The sequence below is a fragment of the Pteropus vampyrus genome, unplaced genomic scaffold, assembly GCF_000151845.1.
Source record: "Pteropus vampyrus isolate Shadow unplaced genomic scaffold, Pvam_2.0 Scaffold151, whole genome shotgun sequence".
NCBI lineage: Eukaryota > Metazoa > Chordata > Mammalia > Chiroptera > Pteropodidae > Pteropus > Pteropus vampyrus.
Genome location: NW_011888932.1, coordinates 1,268,208 through 1,295,047, shown reverse-complemented (window position 1 = coordinate 1,295,047; position 26,840 = coordinate 1,268,208). Strand labels below are relative to the sequence as shown.

Sequence of the window (26,840 nt, the reverse complement as noted above, 5' to 3'; positions counted from 1 at the left end):
CCCTATCAATATTCCAGTGCCTGCTGCTTATGCAATTGATGGCTTTGATAACAATTTCTCCTTTAGGGGTAGCACATCTTCAGTAGGAATTAAAAAATTTTTGTGTGGAAAAAAACCTGATAGTTTTCCATTTGCTTTTGGTGAAAATGTAGCTCTTATATCATTTTCATTTAGTGTTTACTATCTTGTCATTTTTTCATAATCACTAACTAGAAATACTGGTAATAAATGGAAATTAAATGTGAACAGTGTTTGATCCCCGTGCTGTGAGATTAAATACCAGAAGCAAAAATCCATTTTAATTTGTGCTGTGTTGCAAAGTATGAAATTTGTTATGACTTAGTTGAATTTGGTTTTGCTTACTTAAGTCTAATTGCTTGATAGCTAATACTGCATGATACCTCAAAATATACTTCTCATCTTTGTATTGGCTTTGGAGGAAAATGCTCTTGTTCTTGAAGAAAAAAATTTAATTCCTTTTTTAATATTATAATTAATTTATATTTGCTATCATACATGGCAAGCCTGAATAGTAGTTTTGCTAGTAGTGAAAAATGAAAGAATTCATTCTAAACTTTTTATTCTTTCTATTAAATATAAAATTCTTGATTTTTTTTTTTTTTGGTCTGAGACTGGTTGAGAAGTATATTTTTACATTTCCTTACTAGATATGTGCATGTATATAGTTCACACAAATAAAAGTTTCATTCTTTGCAGCACTCTGAATTTGTATAATTTTTAAAATACTTATCTTTTTAAAGACAAAATATAGAGAAGCCATTTTGATATTTCTAATGCATTGTCATTGAAACAGCTTAAAATGGTGAAAATGAGATAAGCAGTAAAATAGATGGTTGTTGAAACCACGATACAACACTATTTTAAAAATTGTATGTAATCCTTTAGCTACAAAGTCATCCACAGCAGACTTTAATGTTATCTCGTCATTCATTCATCTTCACTCCATAGGCTATGGATCGAAGTTGTAATCGTATGTCTTCGCACACAGAGACGTCAAGTTTCTTACAAACATTAACGGGACGCTTACCAACTAAAAAGGTAGATTCACAATCGAAAGACAATCCAAATAGGGGGAAAATAATTCCAACAATTAAGTAGACATAAGATTTCTTTACATAACAGTATGAGATGTTACAGTATTTGCATAGTATTTAAAAATACATTTGAGCAAGCACTGCCTGTCTGACACCTTTTTGGGCATACCTCTTCAGTGTAAGCTCTTTTACATCATTATAATTATTATAATCTTTGGGATTGACTGTTTTTAGAGTTTAGTGAATTGAAATTTGATCATCAAATTGTAGTGCCAAAAAATGTATCAACTCTTAATTCTGTTTCTGTAACTATTTCTGTTTTGTGTTTTAAATCTCCAGGGAAAGGAAGATGAGTTAGAAAAATTATCACTCTTAGTAAGATATGTTGATTTGCTTCCCTTATGCACAGTTTTGTTAGTCCTTTTTCATATTAATATACACTACTTTGCAAATGCTTTGTATGCAAATCCATTACAAGGCAAGAAGTTTCTGCCATTTTTTTTTAAAAAGACTTTAAATACCTGAAAACTTGAAAATTAATGCATTATATCAAAGTTTAAATTTTTAAAGGTATTTCCTAAATTGTACCAGCAAAGTTCATGAATGTATTTGTATAAGTTGAAATATGTATGTAAGACACAGAATTTTATTTGTAACTGTGAGTTTTCGGTCTAGTTTCTGTTTGCAGGTACAATTTAGGAGGCTGTTTCCCACCTGTCCTTTTAAAATTACATTTTACTGCAAGATAACATGTAATTTTTTCAGCTGTTCTACATGCCACTGTCTTACATGTATAAATAGCCGTTTCGTTAATGGGTGTCCTCACTGCATCATTGAATGGTTCACATGCCTTATTTTGCTTATTCTCATTATATCTTCATTTGCAGTTGCATTATTATTTGGTTTGTGTTATTAACAGACTTGACTTTGATAATAACTTTGGATTTACTTCTGGATAGCTTTTTCATGAGGAGCTGGCTTTGCAGTGGGTTGTTTGCAGTGGCAGCGTTCGGGAGTCGGCTTTGCAACAAGCCTGGTTCTTTTTTGAGTTAATGGTGAGCAAACTAAACATGTTCTTATTATTGTTTTTCTTAGTGAACACTTTGTGCTAGCTCATTATTTTATACTAGAAATCTTTTTCTATCATCCATCTTATGGTTTTACATATGCCTCCAAGACAAGATTACATATGTTCCATCTATAAATAAACACTATGGACACTCAGCACGATTTAGGTGGAATTAATTAACTATCTTTTTAAAGAACCCGTGATGCATTGTTTTTCAGTCTGAACAGGCTGTGTATAATGGCAGTACTGTAGATTTCATAACCAAACGTAGCTTTATAGATACTCACTGCTTTTACAGTTAGAAAGCTTTTAGGGAAATGACGGTTTTGGCCAATTAAAAAAAAAATTTTTTTTTTTTTTGCTTAATTCAATCAACAATATTAAAAACAAATGGATGAATTAATATTTTAATATTTATATACTCCTATAAACACATATATACACAAAAGTAATAAATTTATCAAGTGCATACAATGTGGTAGCACTGCTTATAGGGCTTGGTATTACCAAGGCACAGAGAGATTAAGTAAGTTGTCCAGGTATACACAATTTATAGATAGCAGAACTGTGATTCAAACTCAGGCATTCTGGCACTAAGGACCTTCCTCTTCAGCCTCTAGAAAGCTGAAATTGAAACTTTTTCTTCCAAAAAAGAAGTATGTAAAAAGCTAGGAAACAAAAGAAAACAACAAACTCAAAAGGGAGAAAAGAAACAGAGGGAGCTTCTAGAATATGTCATAGGATCATTCTCAGCATTGAATGTTACCTATATTGGGGATAAAATGACATTTTTTCTAGGGATTTACTAATTGAATAACTAAATAAATAAGAGACCATACATAAATGATAGGTAACTCATTTTTTTTTCCCCCTAGAGAAAAAACAACAAATTTGTAATTTGTATGCTTTTAACATAAGGTCAAAGTTGTAATTTTACTTACTTTTTGATAGTCTTTCATGTATGTTTAGATTTCTTAAATACAAAATAGTCAAAAGGCTGCAGTTTAAGACTTGGCTTTAATTTCCCTGAATTTACAATTTTTATTACCTTTACCATATTGTTGTAATACGAATCTGTATCCAAAAGCATTGTGTTTATTTAAATCACTTTGTTACTTTTTACCTAATATCTTATTAACATTTAGTCATCGACATTTAATGTATACCTACCATTCGCCACTAGATGCTAGATGGCAAAGACACTGAAGTGAAGTCACGGTTTCTCACCTCTCAAAGTTCACAGTTTAGGGGATATGGAATGGCAAAATTGTTGAGTCTTGGAAAGATTTAATTTAAAACGACTTTAAAAAGGTGAATTTTTTTTTCTTTTGATATACACAGAATTTTTTCCCTATGGACAGAATAATTTTATGAAGGTGACGCAGCGATTGAATTGTATTAAATATGATATTTCTTTGGAACATACAGTATATTGTAGTTAACTTTTCAAAATATTTGAGTAGCTAGAAGTATTTCAGTCATCTATTAAATCATATGGTATATTGAAAAAATAGCCCTACTATTTATAGAGCCACTGTAACTGTTAATTGCATTCATAAGAAATTAAATTAATGACATTTATTTTTTCAGGTGAAAAGCATGGTGCACCATTTATACTTTAATGATAAACTTGATGCACCAAGGAAAAGTCGTTTTCCAGAGCGTTTCATGGATGACATCGCTGCTCTTGTCAGTACAATTGCTAGTGATATATTTTCAAGATTTCAGAAGGTAATGATGACTTTTTTTAAGTTAAATCTCTTTTTCAAGCTTACATTAAACTCATACTTTTATTTGTGTTTGCTTTTTCTGTTTCTCAGGACACAGAAATGGTTGAGAGACTCAACACTAGTCTTGCATTCTTTCTCAATGATCTGTTGTCTATTATGGACAGAGGATTTGTCTTTAGCCTTATAAAGACCTGCTATAAACAGGTAATACATAATTAGTAATTAGTAATCAAATAACTTAAATACTGTGGGTTTTTTTTTGTTTTGTTTTGTTTTGTTTTTGCATATAGAACTAAGAGACCTTCAAGAACACATTAATATACTGATGTTTTTAAAAATGGCATGTTTTTATTAGTAAGGCAAAAATAAATTCTCTTGGTTTAATCAACAAAGATTAAACAGAACTCTGGCAAGCTGATATCAGTACAGCTGGCTTTTCCTTGGATTGTACTGACTCTTTAATTCTCATTCTGGAGCACACTATCAAGTCAGTGATCTAACTGCCCCAAGATACCATTTAAGAGTAGCATTTGTACTGAGTCAGCAGCAAATTGAACTTTTTGTGTCTTGAGCCATGTTTAAATCAGCTGTATTTTGTTGTATATTCTTTATAACACAGCCTCGAACATTGTAGAATTTAGAATCATGGACAGATGTTTACCCAGTTCCCAAATGTCATTTCTTATCTTGCTTTTTCTAAACTAAAAGCATCCTGGAACTTTCTACAAACAGCTGATTTTGTTTTAAAATGTTTATCAACTGATTAATGAAATCTGCCTTTTGGAAAACATTAATTATTGAGCCTGAGAGGCCATTTTGGTACTAAGCTTTATAATCATCCTAGAATTACCTTTTACACAGAAATGGTTGCTTTAAAAATATACAGATCCGTGAGTCCCATCTCAGCATTATTGAGAAGTTCGAATCCTGTTGGTAGGGATGGGAAGTGTGGGACACAGTGCTTGTGAAGCACTTCCCAGTAGATCCACAGATTAGATTTTGGGAGCTGCTGGGTAAGAATGCTATTTGGCAGTCTAATATTTCAAATTTTGAAGATTTGTTCTATTGGATGTCTTTATTGTATGTTTCTTTTGATAGAGAAGTTAAAACTACACATAGGCACTGACCCACTAGCAGATATTTACAAGTATGTATTATTTTTACTTTGTTCCCCAAATTTCATGTACTATCGCTCCCAAAACCTTTCCTGTTTTTGTTCAAGCATTGACTTCCTACATTTTCCAAGCAGTAATTTTGACCCTGAGGATGCTATTAAGTAAGTTTATATGTGTCCTCAAGTAGTTTATGTATGATGAGCTGGGAAAGTAGACAATTATAAATATAAGTTAGCACAAGCTACCATATAAAGAATGGCTAATTTCTTTTATGCAGTTATTTTGGTGGTGTACTTTTCTTTCATAAAGTACATCTTTGAGATGTGGAAATTTCAATGTTATATTGGAAACATAAGAGTGTCTAGTCAGTGGATTTATACAGTAAATCTTGTAGTTCAGAATTTTTTATTTTAACAGTATTTCTGGAGAAAATTAATACTGTTGTTCATGTCACAAAACCCAAAACTTCTCATTAGTGCTGTTCTTTAATTCTTTAATCTTTCATTCTGGAGAAATGATATATTCAATCGGTGTTCTCTTGTTTATTCAATGCTTACAAGGTGTCTTCAAAACTTTATTCCTTACCAAATCCAAGTGTCCTTGTATCCTTGAGGTTGGATTTTTTGCGAATCATCTGCAGCCATGAGCACTATGTTACATTAAACTTACCCTGCAGTTTGCTTACTCCACCCGCCTCACCATCACCTTCTGTTTCTTCTGCAACATCTCAGGTATGCAAAATGCATGGAAAAAAATATTCTTAAAGTTCACATTTGTGGAAAAGCATTCTAAACACTGGAAAAAATTATAAGTAAATATTGAATGACAGCTGTAAATAGGCTCTATACTAGGTGCTTTATAAGTATTAATCATTTGCTCCTCAGAGCAGCTCTGGGAGATCATTTCTGTTACTATCCCCATTTTACAGATGAAAAGACTGGAAACACAGGTCAATAACATACTGAAAGTCACACAGTAAAAGGTGGCAGTGCTAGGCTTTGAATCAAGGCACATGTTGGCTTTATTTTATTTTAAATGTATTTTTCAATTACATTTGACATATAATCTTATATTAGTTTTAGGTGTACAACATAATAGTTAAATATTTGTATATCTTACAGAGTAATCACCCTGGTAAGTCTAGCACCCATCTGACACCATACATAGTTATTATAATATTTTGACTGTATTCCTGTGCTGCACTGTACATGTTGGCTTTATTTTAGAGCCCAAGTTCTTAGTCACTATGTTGTACTCTTCTTAGAGATTTATGCACATGTGAGTGAATTCACCTACATAAACTCACTTAGTTAGATGTTTTTACAAATTGGGTTGTCTTGAAGCAGAAACAGACTGAGTTTGGGGTGCAGGATGTTTATAAGGGATTGATATTTGTGAAAGGAGGGAGAATGAAGCATAATTCAGCAGAGACGTCAAACTGCAATTGAGGACTGACAGCTTTGCCTGCCTCTCTTGTATTCAAAAACCCAAAGGAAACTAGATAGAGGTTTATAGGTTTTCATTGGGTGGCACTTGACTTTAACAGCTAGTAGTTTCTCTAAAACTCTAAAGACGAAAAAGGGTTATCATAGCAATTTTTATGCATCCTATTAGATGGATTGAGATGAAAAGATTTTATGGTTTTAGTATTAAAGAAGCCTGGATTTTCTTCCTAGTGAAACATTCTGCTACATAATTCGTGAGGCAAACAAGCTGCTTCTTTAAGCTATTAATGTCTGAAGTTGATCCTAACTCTTCTTAATTTTATTTTTGAGATATTTAATTCTTGAATGTAATTCCTTACTAGATTAATCTCAAATATGTGTTAAAATACAATTTTAAACTTCACTTAGAAAACAACAAAGAGCACCCACAACTTTTTACTTTACCTTTGCAAGAAATCAATAGATCAGCCTATTTCCATATACTCTTTTGCCTGGCTAGCACACACTTCTTCCTAAAATGGATGAGACTAGTCTTTTCCTTTCTTCTCCCATCCTCTGCCAAAGACGTGACTACACACAGTAAAGAACAAATTGAGCATAGGTGCCGTTCTAAAACCTTTAACGATACACATTTGTTTACATCTAACTCCCTGCTGAACATCTCATTATGCCAAGAAATTGATAGAATTTCTTCTATTATCTTTCTCCCCTCCCCACTTTGTCATCCAACTAGAGTACATAATTTTCAGGTTCTAATAGATGACAGAGACATCATTTTTTTGTGGGGGGGGAGGTGGGGGAGGGTGGCCAGAAAAATTTTACTTACTTATCAGTATGATGATTTCTCCATAGAGAAATCTGAAATCTATTGTTCTAAGAAACCTCACATGGAAAGTCTTGAATTATGGATTAGAGGGTGATGAAGTTGAGGACATTCTTGCCTTGAACTATGTCTTGGGGGATGCTGTTTTTCAGTATTAAAAAACTTTTCAAAACTCAGTAAGTGGACCACAAAATGATAGTGATTTTCTAGAGACAGTATTTTCTCTGAAAAACAGTTTTACTGGTATTTGAAATTTCTCTGGAAACCAATAGCCTTGACAATGAGTATTTCTCTTGTACTCAGTAGTGGGTACATAGTATATTATTTGGACTTAGTTTTTTTTTTCCTTTCAGAGTGATATTAAAACAGTAAGTAATTAAAAGAATAAAGAAAAACAGATGAAAAAGTTTCACTATGAGAAAAAGGAAATTGAATATCTTTAAAAGTGTTATTTCATCATAGTTTCCTATAGCAAAAGTAAAAGCAGTTACTTTCTCCAATGTTAGTAATCTATAGTAAACCTTAGGCAGTAAATTACTGTAGGCAAAGTTAATCTCACTTTCAGATAATGCTCACATTTTCTTTGTTGTAATGCTCTGTCTGTGGGATGTTTTGTTGCACAGCTATTATAGTTTTGTTCTGCCTCACTCTCAAACAGAGTTCTGGATTTTCCACCAATGTACAAGACCAGAAGATTGCAAATATGTTTGAATTATCTGTACCTTTCCGCCAACAGCATTATTTGGCAGGACTTGTGTTAACAGAGCTTGCTGTTATTTTAGATCCTGATGCAGAAGGGTGAGTAGACCAGTTTTTGCCTTGTAGAATATCAGTTTGATTTTGGACAGTGGGACAGAGGTATTCCACTTACATTTCTAAGAATCAAAAGAATACTCTTTCCCACTCTTTTACTTCTCTATTTACTAAGTTCTATCCCTATGTTATTTCCATATTCCATCAATTTTAAGAAAGACATTTTTTCATATTTTGTCATTTCTGAATTTGAGGTTCATCTTAAAATCAGTAGTGTATTACAGTTTATTTGGTAGGTTTTTTTCCCTTCTTAACAGTACATAAAATAGTTCTGCAGTCTAGTAGATGGACTCAGATTTGTTGATAAATAGTAGGCATGCATGTTTCAGTTGAGGAGGATAGACTCATCATATGTTTGATTCCTTGTGAGGAAAATTTATCATTTGCTATCATACTATGTAGCATTTTATTTGAAAATTTGCCCTACAAACAAAATCCTTAGGTTTTAAAAACTTTCAACACTGAGTACATTTTTAGAGGATTTTTAGAAATTGATATAGTAAGAAAAGAGAGGGTATATTGTCTGACGATTTGAATTTATAGTAATAGCTTGATGTTTTGTGGTTTAGCATCCTTGTAGGGTACTTCCACCTTAATAGTTACTTTAAAAAATCTGTATGACCATAACTCATTTGGGTAATAATTCCTTTTTTTCCCCCCAATTTTTCTCGTAATAGGATTATTGGGAGTGTTTAATGCAATTTAACCTCATATCTAAGAGCTTCAGAGAACAAAAAGAGATACCTTTGAGTGGGTTTTACCAGGGTCCTACAAGGGATTTCTGATGTATTTGTTGAGTGAATGAAAGAGGAGGTTTCAAAAGTTCTTAGCAATAGTCAGGGACATATTCAATGCTCCATAAATTGTGAAAGGCTAAATCTTCTGCAAATGAAAGACATACCTTTTTTTAATAATGGCAACTTCTCACTTTAGGAATATGTGTTAAAGAATTGTTCACACTGTGTTCTGCAGAACTGTAAAGTTCTAAAGAGGTGCTTATTGGGTTTCCATGTAGAATGGGGTGTGGGGTGCAGACAGACATTGGAGCATGGCGAGGACAACTAAGTTGGTGAAACTCTGGGCTTTCCACCCCTGCATGCCACCACCTTTATATTTTGTCATGTGACATATGAATATGATGTCATTTGGTGAAAAGGGGGATTTATTGTTTGAAAAAAACCACTCTGAAAACAACTTCTAAACATACTACCTTTCTTTAATAAGTGATATATCTCAATTATTTGAATGCACATTTTCTGTATTTTTACTTGCTATATCAGAGTATATTTGGTTACAAGAAACAGAAAACTTTTCTTCATATTGGTTTTATTAAAGGAAGGAAATTTATTATTTTATAATTGGATGAAAGATAGGGTTGTTTGAACAGTACAATCAGCGGCTAAATGGTGTCATCAGGGTTCTGGTTCTTTATCTCTCCTGTTCTAGATGTTTTATCCTAAGGCTAGTGCCTCTCATGACTACAAGACAGTTGTCACTAGCAATTCAGATGAAATTCTTACCTGTTTACATCCAGCAGGAGAGAGAAGGGGAAACCCTCTTCCCAAGAATGCTATGTAATTTTTTCATTTGGACTGATTTGGCTCACTTGCTATTCTGTACTGTCACAGTTACCAGAGCAATGCCAGGTTGTTGGGTGGATTAGATTAGTTCTATTCAAATGTGGTGCTCAGACTGGTATCGGTTCATGGTTTGTTACAGAGCAGTAAATCAGCTATGCCACTAAACACAATGTTTAGGTCATATGACTTTTCTTTCTCTTGGGTAGACCTTCTCAAGTAAGGAAGCAATAAGTTGATTAACATTTATCTCTTCTCGGACTGGTAACAAAATGGTTTGCTAACTGATGCTTTAAGTAGCAGAGCTAGTCTAATTAGGATCTCCTGAAATGGGATGGAGGCGGCTTCCCCAGAGTCATAGCGGGAGGAATACATATCCGAAAAAAATTGAGTTCTCCTAAGATGGAAGACGGGAAATAGATGTTGTGTAGGTGTTCAGCAATATCTGATATAAAGAATAGAAAATTCTAACAGTCAGCTGTTTCTGCAGTGATTTTTTTTTTTTCATGTCAAGGATCAATTCTATTAAAATAGGTTTTTTTGTGTTTCTGAGGATTTATGAAAGAATTATGTATTGCTTTTTTCTACCTCTTTAAGCTAGAATGTGTTGGTCTTTCACACTTGGAGATATTTTTTTTTTCTATGAAGTCCAGAAAACAATGATAATTGTGTTCGTTACCATCTTTTCTTTGTCTATGCAATTAAATAAGATATGGGCTGAGCTTTAAATAGCAGTATACAGGATTATATCCTTAGTTTTTACTGCTGCTTGTTTCTTTCTTTTCCCACTTTTTCCTACACCCAATCCATTAGCAAATTCCACAGGTACTACCCCAAGTTCAGCTACTTCTCTCCATCCTCACTGCTACTTCCCTAGTCATGGCTCCATTCTTACTTTCCCAAAATCCTTTTTTCACACAGCAGCCTGAGTGATCTTTTAGAAATGAGAATCAGACTATGTCATTTTCCTTGCTTAAAACTCCTCAATGGGAGCATAAGCTTTAAAAATGGCACTTAAAATCCAGACTTTTAATATTGGTCCCCAAAGCCTGATATATTTCTGGCTCTTGTCTACTCCACAACTCTCTTCTCTCTTCGCATACTAAAATCTAGCCATCCTGGCCTTCTTTGTCTTTCTCAATTGTGCCAAACTTATTCTACCTTAGAGCCTCAGAACTTCATATTTCTCTGCCTGAAGCAGTGCTCCAGTTGCCCTCAGGTCTTTTCATACCCATTTCCTCTTTAAGATTCTTCAGGTCTCCATTCTAACAGCATCTTCTCAATGAGGCTTTCATTGACCTCCCAATCTAAATTAAAGATGTGTTGCCCTCGCCACAATCATTTTTAACCATATAAATGTTATTTTCTACAAGGCACTTACCTGAAATTTGCTTGTTTGTTTATTATCTGTCTTCTCGCATTAGAATGTGAGCTCAGGAGAGCAGGCATTTTGTCTTCCTTGTTCACTGTATTCTCAGTGCCATAGAATTGTGTCTGGTAGAAAGTGGAAACTTGACAAATATATGTTAATTCAATGAATGAGTGATTGACTGTGAGAAACTCACATCTCATCTCTTTTACATTCTTTAGTGATATATAGTTAAAATGCAACATACATTGATTGTCTTAGATAAAATCCTTGAGAAGGAATGCTTTTCTTTTTGCTCCATCAGCTTGCTAAGTAATCAAGAATAATTTCTGGCAGTCATACGTTCTAATATCAATCAAAGATTTGCTGTCTAAAATCTTTCATTATAATAAGAAAGTTAAGACTATGAAACAATATACTATTATTAAATGCTAATTTTGTAGTACATAGATCTGTAGAAGAATAATACTTGTTATAACATTTGTAACGTTGAATTATTTTCCTGTGTTTCTTTTACGAAAACAAGCTCTCTTAAAACAGAGACAATGTCTTATTTCCAACATCTAGAATAGGATAGATATTACGGATCCTGCATAACTATGTATTTAATAGCTGATGTGATTGAGTATCGTAGATAGACGAAAGGGCTTCATGAAGACGGGTGGATAGAGTTTAGAGAGGTGGAAGTCTGGGGCTGGTAAATGCTGAGAGATAAGAAATACACACCCAAGTTTGGGAATCATCACTGGTGACACCAAAGTTGAAAGAGAGAACATAAAAAGCAAATGACCAAAATTTGAGACTTGGAAAGAATGATGAGAGAGAAGTATGAAGAAGGGTGGGAACTATTTGGAGACTACATTGAGAAGAGAACATATAAGATGACAGTGTCAAGTAGGGAGAGCTGGAGAATGAAATCTGAAATATGTTCCTCACGTGTGGTTCTTGACAGTATTTAAAAATAAGCTTTCTGAATAAAAATCTGGAAGGGAGAAGAAAGAATATTCAGCTAGATCTTATATAATCTAAATGGCAGACAAGATCAAAGGCTCTGGAGTAAGACTGTTTCAAATCCCAGCTTTTAAATCTATATGATCTTAAAAGAAATAAAAGCTAGTATTTACTGAGGAAGGCAATGTACCGGTCACTGTGCTAAGCATGTTACATAAATTATGTAACTTAATTCTCACAACCACTGGTAGGTTGTTACCCGCATACATAAGTAGGAAAACGGGGGCTAAGTATCTTAGAAAAATCATTTAGCTGTTAAATAATAAAGCTAGTGTGGTACCATGTTGTAAGCATTCAAATATTGTTAGCTTCAAAGAAAGGGAGTAGATATTAGGAAGTAAATGTAAACACATACATTCAGGAAGTTACTACTGGAGAAGTCGTATAATAGTCTATTACTAAGAAAAGTACTATATAAGCTAAAGGAAACTAGTTTCAAGTGAACATCTATTCTCAAGATAGGGAAGGCTTATTTGAAGAAAGAAAGGAAGACCTTAGTGAGGGGGTACAATGAAACTATTGAAGAAAGATGGGGTTCACTGCACATATGTGGAGATTACTTTCTGAGAGAAGGTACAACTTTTTTTGAGACAAAAGGAAAGATGATCTGATAGTTATAAAGATGGAAATGTATCAAAAGATCTGACCAGAACAAATTCAGAATGGCTATTCTTTCCTTAAAAAGTTAGTATTTTATTGAGATTGATGGTAAGAAGCTTAGCAGAAAGAAAGATCCGAAACTGCTGCCAGTCACAGCATAAAGGCCAGTGGAAGTTGGGTGAATTTTTAATAAGAATGGTTTGATGGTCATAGAGCCTTCAGTCTAAGAAAAGAGGCAAAAAAAAAAAAAAAAGTGAAGATGAGAATGACCCTTCTTAGTGTGTTAGCCCAGTGAAACTCAGGGGATTGGGAGTTTAGAAAAGTTGTAAGTGCCCAGTTAAGATATATGAGCAAAGAAGTTCAGTTAAATAGAGATGTCAATCACAAACCCAGCCTGTGACGTGATCTATTAGATAGAATGTTTTTCTTTCAGAAAAAGGAAATACAAGTTTATCTTTGGTAAATGTGAAGAGATCTCACTTGATGAAATAAAATTTATAACTGCTAAGATTTCCCTTTTTTTGCTTTAAAATATAACCACAACAGGTCTTAAGTTATTTAATATTAAAATGAACTAAATAAAGAGTTAATGTAAAAAATATTCAGATTTACTCCTAAGTCAATTTATATATTATTTATTTTTCTTCAATTTTTTTTTGTACAGACATTAATTTTAAAATGAGGTGTTTTATAGGAATATATACAAATATGTGGCAAAGTTAAGAAGTTGAACAAAATTGATTCAGTACCATGACTTACTGTTTGCCTTAACGATATTAACTAATCTCTGTGACCTTACTGCTTGTTCTTCATCTTCTTTTTAAATAGACTGTTTGGATTGCATAGGAAAGTCATCAATATGGTACACAATTTACTATCCAGTCATGACTCAGACCCACGGTACTCTGACCCCCAGATAAAGGCTCGGGTGGCCATGTTGTATCTACCTCTGATTGGCATTATCATGGAAACTGTTCCTCAGCTGTATGATTTTACAGGTACTTAGTATATTTAAGACAACTTTTAAAGGCAAATCTCAATGTATAAAAATGTTAGAAAATATCTCAAGGATAAAGATCTTATTTAAGGAAAAAAAATATGAGGACATATATAGTGACATAAGTAAACTGTAAATACTTAACCCGGTTACTGAGGAACTTTTCACCATGTGGGAGACTTCACTGTAAGGTTTCTATAAATAGTTCCTATGATGAATTTTAAAATAATGATTATATAGCATTTCTATCCCTACCTATTAGGAAATAGGTTGTGTGTGTGGGTGTACTGTTCATCTGAAATAAGAATACAGGAAAACCTGGCAGATGTTTACTATGCTCAATGTCATTTTATCATATACATATAATCAAATTAATATTCGCCTGTATAACAGGAATTATGTTTATCGCTAACACTAGGTTAATAAGTTGAAGTTTTGTTGCTTTTTAAAAATTAGAACCTATAAAATTTTATTCCTCTTGCTTTTCATATTTAAAATTTACTTAAATTCCTTTATTCACTCTAAAGAAAGCCCTGTAGTTTGCATTTTAACTAGCAATTAACCTGATAAAGTACTTCCAGTTCAATAAAAACAAAAACAAACATTTACTGAGTACCTAATATGTATTAAGAACTTCAACTGGTGCTGGTGATACAAAAATAAACAACTCCTTGCCTTTAAAGGACTGATAGTTGAGTACTTTTTCCAGTATTTTGATCACTAACATGAGCTTCCTTATCCGAAGGCAGAAATGTTTAAATTATTAGATCTTCTTTTACTAGCAAGTTAAAGTTTACTACAAAACTATAAATTATGGTTGTAGGAATGAGTTAATATTTAAAATATTGTTTACAAGAACTAAATCTTAAGGATAAGTATCACACGTTAACAGGTTTTTTTGTTTGTTTTTTTAAAGAGTGATGGAGACTTAGAAGGGGAATTGCATGCTCAATAACTGTTAATCAAGCTAAACATAGAGTTTAATTATTTATTTTTGGATTATTTTTTTCCAGAAACTCACAATCAACGAGGGAGACCAATTTGTATAGCCCCTGATGATTATGAAAGTGAGAGCGGAAGCATGATAAGCCAGACGGTTGCCATGGCAATTGCAGGAACATCAGTTCCTCAACTAACAAGGCCTGGCAGTTTCCTCCTCACATCAACGGTAAAAATCAACCCTCCTACATAAGTTTATTCTGGAAGAACAGATATTTGCAAGGATGTATCCTTAAATAACTGAGAATATTGTGTTAGCTGAGGCAAAAGTACTCTGAGCTTAATTTATTTTGTGGAAACATTAAGTTCGGAGAATATTGCCTATCTTGTACCAAGTTGTTTTATAAATTATTAATTACTTCAAGGTTTATGGTATAAAGCTATGTGTTCTCTCATTCAGAATTTTGAAAGTTGCCTTATTTTATATATATATAAATATTATACATATATACATTTAAATATAAATATTTAAATCCATTGTAGTCTTTATCAGCCCAAAGAAATATTCTCACTTATTTAATAATTGAGAATTTTTTTTAATCTGTGAAGATTGATACTTTTTCATGTTTAAAAAATTAATATTTACTCTGCCTCTATAATTTTCCCCCCTTATAAAGGGAAGGAAATGGGAGAAGGGAGGAAACAAACTACCAGTAAAGCAAGATCAAGTTCTAAAAGTTTTAAAAGTTCTAAAAGTTTTAAAAGACTTTCAGAAAAATGCAATATTTATGGAAGCTAGCCTACTTGACAGCTTAGGGGAAAAAAAAAAGTTTACTGAGGTGATTTACATATCAAAAGATTGACCCATTTTAAGTGCACAATTTCACGGTTTTTAATATAATTACAGAGTTATACAGCCACCACCACAATCTAAGTTTAGAACATTTCCATCACCCCAGTAAGAACCCATAGGCCTGTCACATCCTACTTCCCCCAGCCCTAGACTGCAACTAATCCATTTCTTTCTGTACAGGTTTACCTATTCTGGATATTTCACATAAATGAAATTATACACTGTGCTCTTTGGTGTCTGGCTCCTTTCACTAAGCATAATGTTTTTGAGGTCCATCCATGCTGCAACATGTATCAGTACTTCTTTTTTTTTTTAATTGCCAAATAGTATTCCTTTGTATTGATATACCAGATTTTTATCCATTTGTCAGTTGAAGATTTGAATCATTTCCACTTTTTGGACATTAGGAATAATGCTGCTATGAACATTTGCGTACATGTCTTTGTGTGCATGTATGTATGTTTTTGGATTTTTCTTAGGTAGATACTTAGGAGTAGATTGCTGGGTCATATGGTATCTCTGTGATTAACATTTTGAGAAACTTCAATCTCTTTTTCAAAGTGGCTGAACCATTTTATATTCTCATCAGCAGTGAATAAAGGTTCCTATTTCTCTAAATCCTCACCAACACTTGTTTTTATCTCTTTTTTATCATAGTTATCTTAGTGGGTATGAAGTGGTATCTCATTGTGGTTTTGATTTGCATTTCCTTAATGTCTACTGATATTGAGCACCTTTTTATTTGTTTATTGGCTCATCTTTTCGTTTATCTTACTTATTTAGAGAAAAGTCCATTCAAATCATTTGCCATTTTAAAATTATGTTATTCATCTTATTATTGACTTGAAAGAGTTCTTTATATATTCTGAGTACAACTAACTCCCTTATATGTGATTTGCAAATATTTTTTCCCATTCTGTAGATTATCTTTTCACTTTTTGATGGTATCATTTGAAGTGCAAAAGTTTTTGATTTTGGTGAATTCTAATTTATTGATATTTTTCTTTCATCACTTGTACTTTTGATATTATACATTAAAAAAGTATATAAAGTTCATGTACAGTTAAAGTAGAATAATAGAAGGTACAGCAGTGTATCTACCACTCAGCTTCAGAAATAGCACATTGTAAGTACCTTGGAAGTTCTCAGTCTGCCTTCAATTTACTCCCTCTCTCCCTTTAAAATGACTACTATTCTCAATTTTATTGACTGCGCTTTTCATTTTTTAAAACTTTTCTATACTACACATGAAAATATACATGAAACATAAGTGTATAAGTTTATAAAATATAAAATGAACACCTTTATAACCACCAATCGGGACAAAATATAGAACATTGGCTGTTTCCAGAAATCCTTAGCTTGCTCTTTTGTACCAAAGCTATCCACCAAGCTCCCCCATTATCCTGACTAACGAAGTAATTGCTTAGTTTTGTTTATAGTGTTACCATATAAGTTTTCATATATAAATAGTTTACTTTTTAGTTTAGTTTTACATTCCGTAAGTCTTTAATATTCATTCGTTACAAATTGTAGCTATAATTCACTGATTTTTATTTCTGTATGACATTCCATTGTCTGACTATAAATTTTTGGATAAAGTTTATTTACCAATTCTGTAGACAGATGCATGAATTGTTTCTGATCTTTGGTTATTACCAATATCAATTCCATAGATTCTTTTATATGTATCCTGTATGCATGATTATACTTTTATTTAGGATATTTCCTAGGAGTGGAATTTGCTCAATCATATAATATGTGTATCTTCATCCTTACCAGATATGCCAGGGTGTTTTCCAAAGGGTTCGTCTCAGTTTATACTTGCACCTACAGTACGAGTTTCCATTCCTTCACATGTTCATCAGCACTTAGAATTTTCAGACTTTGTAATTTTTGTCAATCTGGTAATTTATAGTTGTATTTCATTTTCTTAATATCTTATGAGGGTGTGCACTATTTCATATGTATGCTGGCCATTCGGATTTTCTCTTTTGAAGTGTCTAGAGCTTTTTGAACATTTTCTCTTCGGGGCCTATCATGTAGAGAAAGTCCTTATGCATTTTTTAAAAATTTTTTGGCTAATTCTTGGTCCTTTGTATTTATATAAATACAAATCTATATACATTTTAGAATCAGTTTATGAAGCTCCACTACAATAAATAGACAAAAACTAATGAACCTGTTGAGATTTTGGTTGAGAATCTATGGATTAATTTGGGGGAACATTGATATGTTTAGACTGTGGAATCTCCTAATCCTTGAACATGATGAATCTCATTTTTTGGGCCTCCCTTAATGTCTGTGACTACATAAACTTTTATAGTTTTCACCAAAAATGCCTAGTACATCTTTGTAGATGTATTTTTGGCCTTAGATATTTTTTTCATACTTTTTATTATATATATTATAATATACCTATAATTATATATAATCATACTCTTACAAATGTCATCTTTTTCAAAAAGTCTATTTTCTATTCGTTGGTCATTTTTGTGTAGAAATAGAATTCATTTTGTACAATGTTTATTTCCAGCAGGATTGCTAAACTAATAACTTATGTATAGATTTTTTTTTCTACATACAAAATTACATCATCTGTAAATAATAGAAGTTTCATTTCTTCCTTTCAGTTTTGTTTCATAACTTATTTTACTGGCTAGAACCTCCAGTATAATGTTGAATGGAAGTGGTGATAGTTGGCATCCTTAAAGGGGAAACTTGCAACATTTCATTTTTAAACACATGTGCCATCGTTTTTTTTAGGTACCCTCTTATTATATTATGTATAATAATATAACAGAAGGATATCCCCTTCTGTTCCTAGTTTACTTAGAGTTTTGTTTTTAATTATGAATAATTGTTGAATTTTATCATGCTTTCTTTTTTGTATCCATTGAGACACTCATTATTTTGCTTTTCGATCTTTTACTGTGACCCTTTTCAACTGGTTTTTTAGTGTTAAACCTACCTCGAATTCCTGAATTAAACCAAACTTTTTCATGATTGTGTATTAATGGATTTGATTTGCTATATTTTGTTTAAGATTTGTGTATATATGTTTGTATGTAAGATTTTCTGTAATTTTTCTTTCTCATAATGTTTTTTTCAAGTTTTGGAATCAATATTAAGTTAGACAATTAAGATGAGCTAGGAAGTTTCCACTTTTATTCTGTTCTCTGCAAGTACTTGTTTAAAATTGGAATTATTTCTTCCTGGAATACTTGGAGAACTTGTGGGTGAAACCATCTGTACCTGCAGTTTTCTTTTTTTGAAAATTTTAAAACTTGACTGATTTAATTTCTTTTATGACTATAAGAGTTTTCAAGCTTTCTACTTTTTTTTTACACTGGTTTCTGAAAACTTTATTTTAGTAGAAGTTTATTCAAATTTGTGACATACAAAGTTGTTCCCAGTATCTTCTATGGTCTTCCAAATGTCTATGGTAAATGTAATAGATATAAACTATAATAGATATAAACATTTTCATTTCTGTGACTGGCTTTTTTGAGACTTTTGTCTGTAATCAGTCTCAACAGAAATTTGTATTTAAAAATTTGTTTAAATATTTCTTTAATGTGTTCTGTCTGCTTATTCTAATATCCCACTACAATCTTTAGTCTCTATAGAAAACCAATACATCTTTAGTCTCTATAGAAAACCAATTTGGGGACAATATTGATCCTCACTTTTGAATTTTATTATTTACTGCCTTCTACTTTCTTTGGGTTTATCTTGGGTATTCTTTTTCTAACTTCTTTTTATTTTTTTAATGCCAGTTTATTTTTTTTCATACTATATTTACATAATTTTTTCCCTGCCCTTCTGGTACTTTTTCTAACTTTTTGATGTGGATGTTTAACTCACTAGTTTTCATCCTTTCTTCTCAGAAAGGATGAAAGCTTATACATTTTCCTTTAATTATCATTTTAGTTGCATGTCACAATTTAAACATAGCATTTTCATTATTCAGTTCAAAATATATCTAAAGTTCATAATGATTTCTTTTAGACTTTTGGGCTATTAAGTTTTGTTTTAAATTTTCCAGTCATGAAAATTTCTAGTAATCCTTTTGTTTCAGATTTTGGCCTAATTACATAATTAGAGAACTTACTTTGTATAATTTCAGTTTGTTGTATTTGTGGCAAGTGGTTTTATGGTCTAGTATATGGTCAGTTTTTGCAAGTATCTTATGTATACCAAAAGAATGATATTCTTCAGTTGTTATTTGCAGTGTTCTGTATTTGTCTGTTATGCCCATTGCGTCAAATTTATTAATCCTATTGTTTAAATATTTCTTTAATGTGTTCTGTCTGCTTATTCTAATATCCCACTACAATTATGGTTTTGTAATTTCTACTTGCTATTCTGTCAGTTTTATGTTTTCTTTCAGCACGCCGAGGACATTGTTACCACTGTCTTCTCATTTCTGTTGCTACTTTTGAGAAGTCAGCTGTGTCAAACTATTGCTTCTTTGAAGATAATTTTTTTCCATCTTGCATCTTTGTTATTCTCCTTAAAATTGATTTTCTGTGGTTTCATTCTGTTGACCGTAGTTTTGAATTTCTTTATATTTATTCTGCTTTTTATTTTTTTGACTTATTAAATCTATGATTCAGCATCTTTCTTCCACTCTATGAAATTCTTGACTATTATCTGCCTGAATGTGTCCTCTTCTCCATTCTGTTTCCTCTTTTCATATTCCAGTTAAAAGTACGTTAGTTCTTTTTATTGCATCCTCTATGTCTTTACTCTTCTTCTGTATATTCCATGTTTTTGTTGACTGTGCTTCATGCTGGATTGTTTCTTCTGATCTACCCTCCAGTTTACTAATTCTTCCCTTAATTGTAATTGATATTATATTAAAATAATCCATTGAGTTCTTAATTTGGTTATTGTGTAATTTTTTTTCAGTTTTCTATATTCTATTTGTTCTGTTTTTTCAAAAACATTTCTCTTTGTACTTTCAAGCTTCTTGTCAAATTTTTAAATATTATTTTTTGGACAGGGATGCATAGAAAGTGTGATTGTTTTATTTTTTGATAATTTCAGTATCTCAAGTGTTATTGTCAGTTTGTATGGGGATATAAGAAATGTTAGTGTATACCTATTTGTCAAATTCAGAATAATATAAAAATTTTATTTTTAAAAAATCTATCATTGAGAATTCAGTCAATATATTTATGCATACCTGAAAGCTCAGCTATATAAAGTACCTACTTTTTAGATAAAGACACATTTTCCTTTTCAGAGAGATTGTGGATTTGAGGGTGAAAGTCAAAGCTATTTGTGCCCAGATACGAAGCAGTATAACATAATGGTTAAGTGAGTTTATGTAGGTGAATTAATTGACATATAGATACATATGTAGATATAGTAGATAAGGGCTTGGTCTCTGGAGCCAAACTTTCCTAATTTGAATCTCAGTCTTACTATTTACTGCAGAATACTTGTACAAAATACTTAAACTCTTGGTGTCTCAGTTTTCTGTCTCTGAGATGGGGTGAGTAATAATATTTATCTCTTTCGATGGTTGCAAGGGATAAGTAAGTTAATATGCATAAAATGTTTAGGACAGTGCCTAGCACAGAGTAAGCATTATATGTATGAGTCAGCTGCTATCATTATCATCATCTAGGACAGAGGAAAGATTAGGATAGAGGTTGAGATCATGATTTCAGTAATTAAGTATGTTCAGCTTTTCTTTGTCTTTCCTCTCAATATTCCTTCATTGCTTTCTTATTATTACTTAGCATATTTATTAACCAAATATTAGACCGTGGTATAAAGCTGAAGAGTAAGCTTTGGAGTCTGGTTAACTTGGACTAAAATCCTGGCTTTACCTTTTCTTAATATGTGTTTTAGGGCAAATTACTTAATCTCTATCCTTTAGTTTCCTTACCTGTAAACTAGAAATAACAATAGTTAATATGGTTTCATAAAATTATTATGAGAGTTAAATAAGAAAAAGTGATTAACATAGTGTCTAGCATATTTCAAATTTGTTATGTTTTGTCATTATTATTGTCATCCTGTATCCTTGTGTGTAAAATTGAGATGATACAACCTGCTTGGTAATATTGTTGGAGGACTAAATGAAATACTGTACACAAAGAGCTTAGCATGATGACTGGAACAGAGTAAATATCCAGTCAATAAATGGTATTGTAAACAAGTTCTTCTAAGGTTTTCATTTGTATTTCACATACTGTATACTAATACAGATTGAAGATTGAAAATAGCATCTTAACCTCATATGCTATATGTAGAAATGCTTTTTACTTTTATACAGTCTAAGACTTTTCCCTTTTGTCAGTGGCCCTTGGCAGGAAACAATGGTTCTCTAAACCTGATAAACATTTTGTTATTACATTCTATTCTTATATTTCTCTTATTTTACTGAATCAGTTGTGTTTTTTTTTTCCTTTATTTTCATCATGTCTGATATTCTGTGGTAGATATTTAGTTAATAATAGTATCTTTTAGTTTTTTGCTTTATGTTTTCTATTATCATCTGCCAGAAGCTCTACCACAGATTAAAACAATCTTTATTGCTAGGAAAGGTTCACTAAACTTCAGTATATGACTTATACAAGCATTGTCTAAATTAAATGTTGTTTTTAAATATTTGATTTTAAGCAATTTTTGTTTTTATTGCTTTCAGAAGAAAACAACTGACAACCCACAAAAAAAGAAATGGTCATTGATTTTTCTGTCTCATTCTACTACTCTTTATTTTCAGAGTGGCAGGCAACACACTACCTTTTCGGCAGAATCAAGTCGAAGCCTTTTGATCTGTCTACTTTGGGTTCTCAAGAATGCAGATGAGACAGTTCTACAAAAGTGGTTTACAGATCTCTCAGTCCTGCAACTAAACAGGCTATTAGACCTGCTTTATCTCTGTGTATCCTGCTTTGAATACAAAGTAAGTGATTATTATGCCATTGCAAAGAGGAACAAGAAAGGAAACTGTGGAAAAGGAAGAAGAAAATTTTCTCAATGCCTCTTCTTTCCTTTTCTAATGTTTAAATTTTAGGGAAAGAAAGTGTTTGAAAGAATGAATAGTTTGACCTTTAAGAAATCAAAAGACATGAGAGCAAAGCTTGAAGAAGCTATTCTTGGGAGCATAGGTGCTAGGCAAGAAATGGTGCGCAGAAGCCGAGGACAGCTTGGTACGTACACAATGTCTTCTCCTTCTGGTGAGGATTTTTCAGTTTCTCCGAATTATATATTATAAAGATCATTGTTGGAAGTCTTCAATGATAATTCTACACTTTTAAAGAAGTGTTTTTGAATGTAACTGTGAATTAACCCAAATAACCATTTCTCTGCAGGAATTCAAGTTAGAATTCCGGTTTAAGTACGGTGAACATACTTCCTGATTTGCTCTGGATAGTCTCAGTTTATTCTTGTGATTATTAATAGCATCTCTTATTTTAAAAAGTGTGATTATTAATAGCATCCCTTATTTTAAAAAGTAGACTTTTTTTAGAGCATTTTTAAGTTCACGGCAAAATTGAGCTGAAAGTACAGAGATTTCCCATATACCTCCTGCTGTCACATATGCATAGCCACCTCCCTCATTATCAACATCCCCCACCAAAGTGATATACTTGTTGCAATTTGATAAACCTACACCGACACTTCATTTTCACCCAGAGTCTATAGTTTACTTTAGGATTGGTTCGCTCTCGGTGTTCTACACTCCATGTAGCATCACTTTTTACTCTTAAAAGTTTCCTAGTTTGCACAATGAATTAATATACCCTATATCAAAGGCAAAGATATTGCCCGTCAAACTCATATATCAGGGAGAAGAAAACAATTTAGTAGTCTTAGAGGCCTGTTTCTAATCCCGGGTCTACTACCCATTAGCCGTGTAACCTTGGCCAAGTCACTTAATCTCCCCACTTTCCTTTTCCTTATCTACCTGTAATTGTTTTGTAGATTTAAAAAGTTGTGTCACCGACCTTTGTGGGGAGCATGTGCGTGTAAATATTTCGTAAATTCTAAAGTGACAGACAGATAGCTCCTTAAGATCAGGGACATGGCTTAGTCATCTGCTCATGATGCATGCTAACAGTTCCACATATATTTGTTAACTTAAAATATGAATGTACATGAGTATTTTTTAATTATCATTTTCTGAAAGGCCATTAACATAGTGATTATTTAAATGAACTTAAATTCCTTCATATGCTATGTGTGTTTGGAATTTAATAACAAATAAGACAGTCTTTGCATTTAATGGAATTCATAGAGCATTGTTTTTACGTACAGTTTACAATGTAACTGCGGATTTTCTCTTAACTCATTGTGTATAACATCCTCTAAAAATGCATGAAAATTAATTTTTATCTTGATCATTTATTACGAAAAACTAAAGACTAATTCTCATCTTTAAGATAAAATAAACTCATAGAGGTAAATACCTATCTTGCCTGAGATTATAAACTAAATGACAGAACCAGGATCTTTTGACTTCCAATTTAGTGTCCTTCATATCATACCACAGATTTTTCTGAGGTTTATTGTTGGAAAGAGTGGAACTGCTAACAGTGTTTGTTACATTTTTAAACCTGTGGCCTGAGGACTGTTATCATTGTTTAAATGTAAGAATTGAAGTTCTATATGTGGAATCTTAAATGAAACAAAACAAAAACTGAACGAATAGATACAGAGAACAGAGAGGTGGTTGCCAGAGGCAGGGGAGTGGGGCTGAGGGGAGGAAGAAGTGAGTAAAGAGGGTCACAAGGTCCAAACTTAAAGTTATAAAATACAAAAGTACTGGGGTGTACAGACAGCATGGTGACTGTAGTTAATAACACATATTGTGTATTTTAAAACTCAGAGCAGATCTTAGTTCTCATCGTAAGAAAAAAATGTGTAACTGTGGTGATGGATGTTAACCAGACTTACTGTGATGAAAAATTTATAATAAATAACATATTGAATGATTATATCATACACTTTAAACTAATGCTATATCAGTTATATCTCAATTTAAAAAAAAAATGAAGTTCTTATCTTATTAAAATTAAGCCTTTACAATTCTTAAATAAGAATTTGGACATTTAAGCTAAGTCACCTAGTGGTAGACATTCTTAACTAAGGAGATGAGAGACAATTTCATGAAAAAAGGTTAATGATAAAAAATGTAAATAGATCATAGATATTTATTTTGTTAACTATCCAATATGGGCATATCATCTTTGTTTTTTCATAATTTTTCTTAAAAAATGTCATGTTTTTCAAAAAAGAGCATTAGTTTTCTCATTGAAAGCCTGAAATGACTGATTCTGTTGTTTGAATGTATATGTCTCCACAATTCTCAATGTCTTCTCTGCTCCTGCTGGATTTGTGTGAAATCAGTTCTATTGCTGCTGCTCCCTAAAGGAGCCCATACTGTTTAATCTGCGTTCCATCCTAGAAACCTATCGGGAGAAAGCCCCTGTCTTTTTCTTGCCCTGCCTTCTGTGTACCAAAAGAAATGATTACTTTAAGAATCCTTTTTATTTTCTTCATTTATCAGACAAAAACTTATTGAACTCTCAAAATGTGTCAGAAACTTTGTCATCCCTAGACATGAAGTGATGGACAAATAGGCATAATCTCTTTTATTAGTAGTTTATGTATTCTTGTGTTCATAATTGCTATGAAGAGAAGTAAAGCAAATAAAGAGGAGAGGAAGTGTTAGAGAATTGGGAAGGTCTTTCTTTGGAGGTGTTGAATGATTGGCCGGTGAAAATATGATGGGAAGAACAATCAGGTGAAAGGAACAACAACCATTGCACAGGTCTTGAATGAGAAGCTTATATAGTGAGACTATATACAGAATACACACACACACACATATACTAACTGGTGGCATAAGTGAGAGGGAGAATGGTAGAATGAGGTCATATCATATAGATATGGTTAAGATTTTGAGACAGTTGTCTATAGCCATGCTGCCTTGAACAAGCTCGATCCTGTCTGATCTCGGAAGCTAAGCAGAGTTGGGCCTGGTTAGTACTTGGATGGGAGACCACCCAGGAAGATCAGGTGCTGTAGGCATAAAAAAAGGGGTGGGGGATTGTAAGCTGACAAGGTCCTTGCAATCTATGAAGTCAACCAAGGATTGCCTTGCCTAAAAAAAAGAGGTTTTGAGACAATCAGTATTAGAAAACTTGCTTATTTTAAAGGGTATTTTTTATATTACATGTAGCAAATATAGTTCTTCTGTAACCGTTGTAAAAACTTTTAATAAAAAGTACATTGTCAGATTTTTCCATTTGTATTGAGGATTAAATTGGCTGTGTATAAAATCAATAATCTTGTGCAGTGTTTCTTATATGTTTACAAACATACATGTATATGGTCCTACTAAAATAACATTCTAAAAATGACTTCAAAATTTGACAGAGAGAAGCCCATCTGGAAGTGCCTTTGGAAGTCAGGAGAATCTGAGGTGGAGAAAGGATATGACTCACTGGCGTCAAAACACTGAAAAGCTTGACAAGTAATATAACTTTTTTTTATGTTGCTGATGGATTTATTAGATTTCGATTGCAAGAGAAAAATGATTAATTTTAGTATTATTTTATTTATGTTAGGCATTTAAATCTTAGAAGACAAAATAGTTGTATTTAATTTTTAGTATATGTGCTGCCAAAGCAAGCACTATCCTTAATTTTTAAATTTTAGATTGAAAAAGATTTGGGGGAAGAATTTTCCATATGGGATAGTAAAGCAGAATGTTACATATTTTAAATGTTACCTCATTTTCTACCAACAACCCAGCATATTTTGGGTGTCACAATGAACTAAATATTTCAAGGTTTAAAAAAAAACTAAAAAAACTAACCTTTGCTCTCTTGGAGCTTAAAATACAATTAAAGAAAGGCAAAACACTGCAGGTCTTCTGCTTCTAGCATGGAGGCACGCCAGGTACACTGACTGACCCTGTTGCCAAAAACAACTAAAAATGTTCTACATGAGCCTGGAATCCTAAAGACTGCACCTTCAGCATATGGGGAACTAGAACTAAACCTGTCTCACTTCTAGGTGACTGCAGGTAAAACTACTTGGCTTACCTGGGATCAAGTCAAAGGGCCAAATATTTTCTCTTGAGAATTTGTGATTACAGTTTAGCCCTCAAGTATCTTGACTGGACCAAGAAACTTTGAGAATATGGTGACCAACTCATTCAAGTTTGCCTAGGACGTCTGATTTTAGCACTGAATATTCTGTATCCCAGGGAACCCCTCAGTCCTGTTCTAAAGCAAACCAGGGTGATTGATCACCCTATCTGAAATCCATATTCAGCCCAAGCATTAGAGGATTCTTACAAATAAATAAACTTCTAAAAATATTAGCTCACACAGTAAAATACAAAACACAAGACAAGGCCCTGGACAAGTTCCAGCCAAGAGAGAAGCAATAAACTTAGTATCATATAGATG

The 26,840-nt window shown here is 32.5% G+C and overlaps 1 protein-coding gene and 1 pseudogene across 10 annotated transcripts in view; both read left to right on the top strand.

Moving 5' to 3' along the window:
• Positions 1 to 26,840, top strand: part of DOCK7 (dedicator of cytokinesis 7) — a 173,644-nt gene that overhangs the window by 110,074 nt on the left and 36,730 nt on the right. For 4 of the 10 annotated variants that reach the window (XM_023536213.1, XM_023536214.1, XM_023536215.1 and 1 more), the window contains 11 exons: positions 970 to 1,059; positions 2,015 to 2,110; positions 3,715 to 3,855; positions 3,945 to 4,058; positions 5,530 to 5,700; positions 7,896 to 8,035; positions 13,436 to 13,605; positions 14,618 to 14,772; positions 22,139 to 22,321; positions 22,433 to 22,595; positions 25,801 to 25,897. In XM_023536213.1, the coding sequence (XP_023391981.1) occupies positions 970 to 1,059; positions 2,015 to 2,110; positions 3,715 to 3,855; positions 3,945 to 4,058; positions 5,530 to 5,700; positions 7,896 to 8,035; positions 13,436 to 13,605; positions 14,618 to 14,772; positions 22,139 to 22,321; positions 22,433 to 22,595; positions 25,801 to 25,897 (1,520 nt within the window). Of the gene's footprint in view, positions 1 to 969; positions 1,060 to 2,014; positions 2,114 to 3,714; positions 3,856 to 3,944; positions 4,059 to 5,529; positions 5,701 to 7,895; positions 8,036 to 13,435; positions 13,606 to 14,617; positions 14,773 to 22,138; positions 22,322 to 22,432; positions 22,596 to 25,800; positions 25,898 to 26,840 lie in introns of those variants that run through there. The other 6 variants (XM_011369542.2, XM_011369543.2, XM_011369544.2 and 3 more) reach the window with 2 other exon arrangements.
• On the top strand, positions 25,334 to 25,452 carry LOC111745301 (annotated as a pseudogene).